This window comes from Empidonax traillii, unplaced genomic scaffold (assembly GCF_003031625.1).
Source record: "Empidonax traillii isolate 1590-97213 ecotype Southwest subspecies unplaced genomic scaffold, ASM303162v1 scaffold2246:size32274, whole genome shotgun sequence".
Classification (NCBI taxonomy): Eukaryota; Metazoa; Chordata; class Aves; order Passeriformes; family Tyrannidae; genus Empidonax; species Empidonax traillii.
The window spans coordinates 30,792-32,274 of NW_020957439.1; the positions used below are offsets into that span (position 1 = coordinate 30,792).

General features: G+C 62.4%; 1 protein-coding gene across 1 annotated transcript; it reads left to right on the forward strand.

Moving 5' to 3' along the window:
* Positions 1-171: 171 nt before the first annotated feature.
* On the forward strand, positions 172-1,435 carry LOC114071742 (serine/threonine-protein kinase pim-1-like). The gene is made up of 2 exons (XM_027909601.1): positions 172-631; positions 1,272-1,435. The coding sequence occupies exons 1-2, from the start codon at positions 172-174 to the stop codon at positions 1,433-1,435; spliced, it is 624 nt and encodes a 207-aa protein (XP_027765402.1).
* Positions 1,436-1,483: the final 48 nt, after the last annotated feature.

Below are 1,483 nucleotides of genomic sequence, written 5' to 3' on the forward strand. Positions count from 1 at the left end.
CCTTGCCTTGCAGGTGGCCATCAAATGAGTGCCCCGGGATGGCATCCGGCAGTGGGGCGAGCTGGTGAGTGAGCGGGGCCGGCGGGAGAAAGCGGGGCGTGACGGGCGGGGACGAGCCGAGGCCCGGGAGGGTGGAAGCCGCCGGGACACCTGGATGCCCACCCGGTGGGCATGGGGTCAGTGGGGGGCGGGGAGCATGCAGGGCTGGCGGAGGCAGACAGGCACGGCATCGGCCCCACTGACGACATTGTGGTCCTCCCACAGCCTGACGGCACCCGGGCACGCCTGGAGATTGTGCTGCTGGACAACGTGTCCAATGGGTTTTGCGGTGTCATCCAGCTCCTGGAGTGGTTCGAGCTCCCCAACAGATTTTTGTTGGTGATGGAGCATCCGGAGCGCTCTCAGGACCTCTCTCACTTAATCACGGCGTGGAGGTTCCTGCCGGAGGAGATGGCGTGGGGGCTGTTCCACCAGGTGCTGAAGGCCGTGCGGCACTGCAGCAGCTGCAGCGTCCTGCACTGGGACATCAAGCCCCAGAACATCGTCCTCGACCTGGCCACCGGCGAGGCGAAGCTAATTGACTTTGGATGTGGCACGTTCCTTCAGGACACAGCCTACACCCAGTTTGCAGGTGAGCCCACAGCTGGGGGATGCTCCTGGTCCCAGACATCGTGTGGCCATGGCTGGGTGTGGCACCACAGATTGCCCCTTTTCCCGAGGGGGAACAAGGATTAGTTCTTCAGCCAAGTTGCTTTTGGACGGGGCTGGGGGGTTATCGTGAGACAGGCCCCGGCCTTGCCGACAGCCTGTGCCACCCGCCCTGTCCCAGGCTGGGTCTGGGGCAGAGGGGAGCCAGCCTGACAAAAACACCCCTGAGGGCAGCAGAGAAGGGGGTCAGAACCTGGGCACCAGCTGGCTTGGGGTGCAGGTGAGGAAGGGCTTGGGCTGCTCCGCTCGCCTTGTTTGCCTTGCCTTATGATTACTTGTTGGGTGCAGTGCTGTGGGGCAGGGAGAAAGCATGGCTTTTCCCCACCACTGGGTGGGTTTTTCCCTTGCATGGAATGGTTGGGCCTTCCCAGGGCTTCCACTGCCCTCTTGGACACCAGCGGCTTCTTCTACAAGGCAGAGTTTGGAAACGAGTCAGGTGCCGGCAAGAAGGCAGTGGGTCACACTGTGTGCCTCTGGGGCAGGCCCCACATTCCCAGGGACACTGGGACGAGGCTCTGGGAGCAGGCAGCACCCACCTGCTGAACTCCATCTGTATTCCATAGGAACACCGTTGTACAGCCCGCCAGAGCAGATCTGGCTCAAAAGCTACCACAGCGAGGCGGCAACGATCTGGTCCCTGGGCATCCTGCTCTACCAGATGGTCTGTGGGCAGTACCGTTTCTGGAAAGGCAGGAGCACCATCTGGGGCCAGCTCTCGTTCCCATGACAGGTCTCTCAAGGTGGATACCAATCTTTGTGGCCGGGGGGCAATACC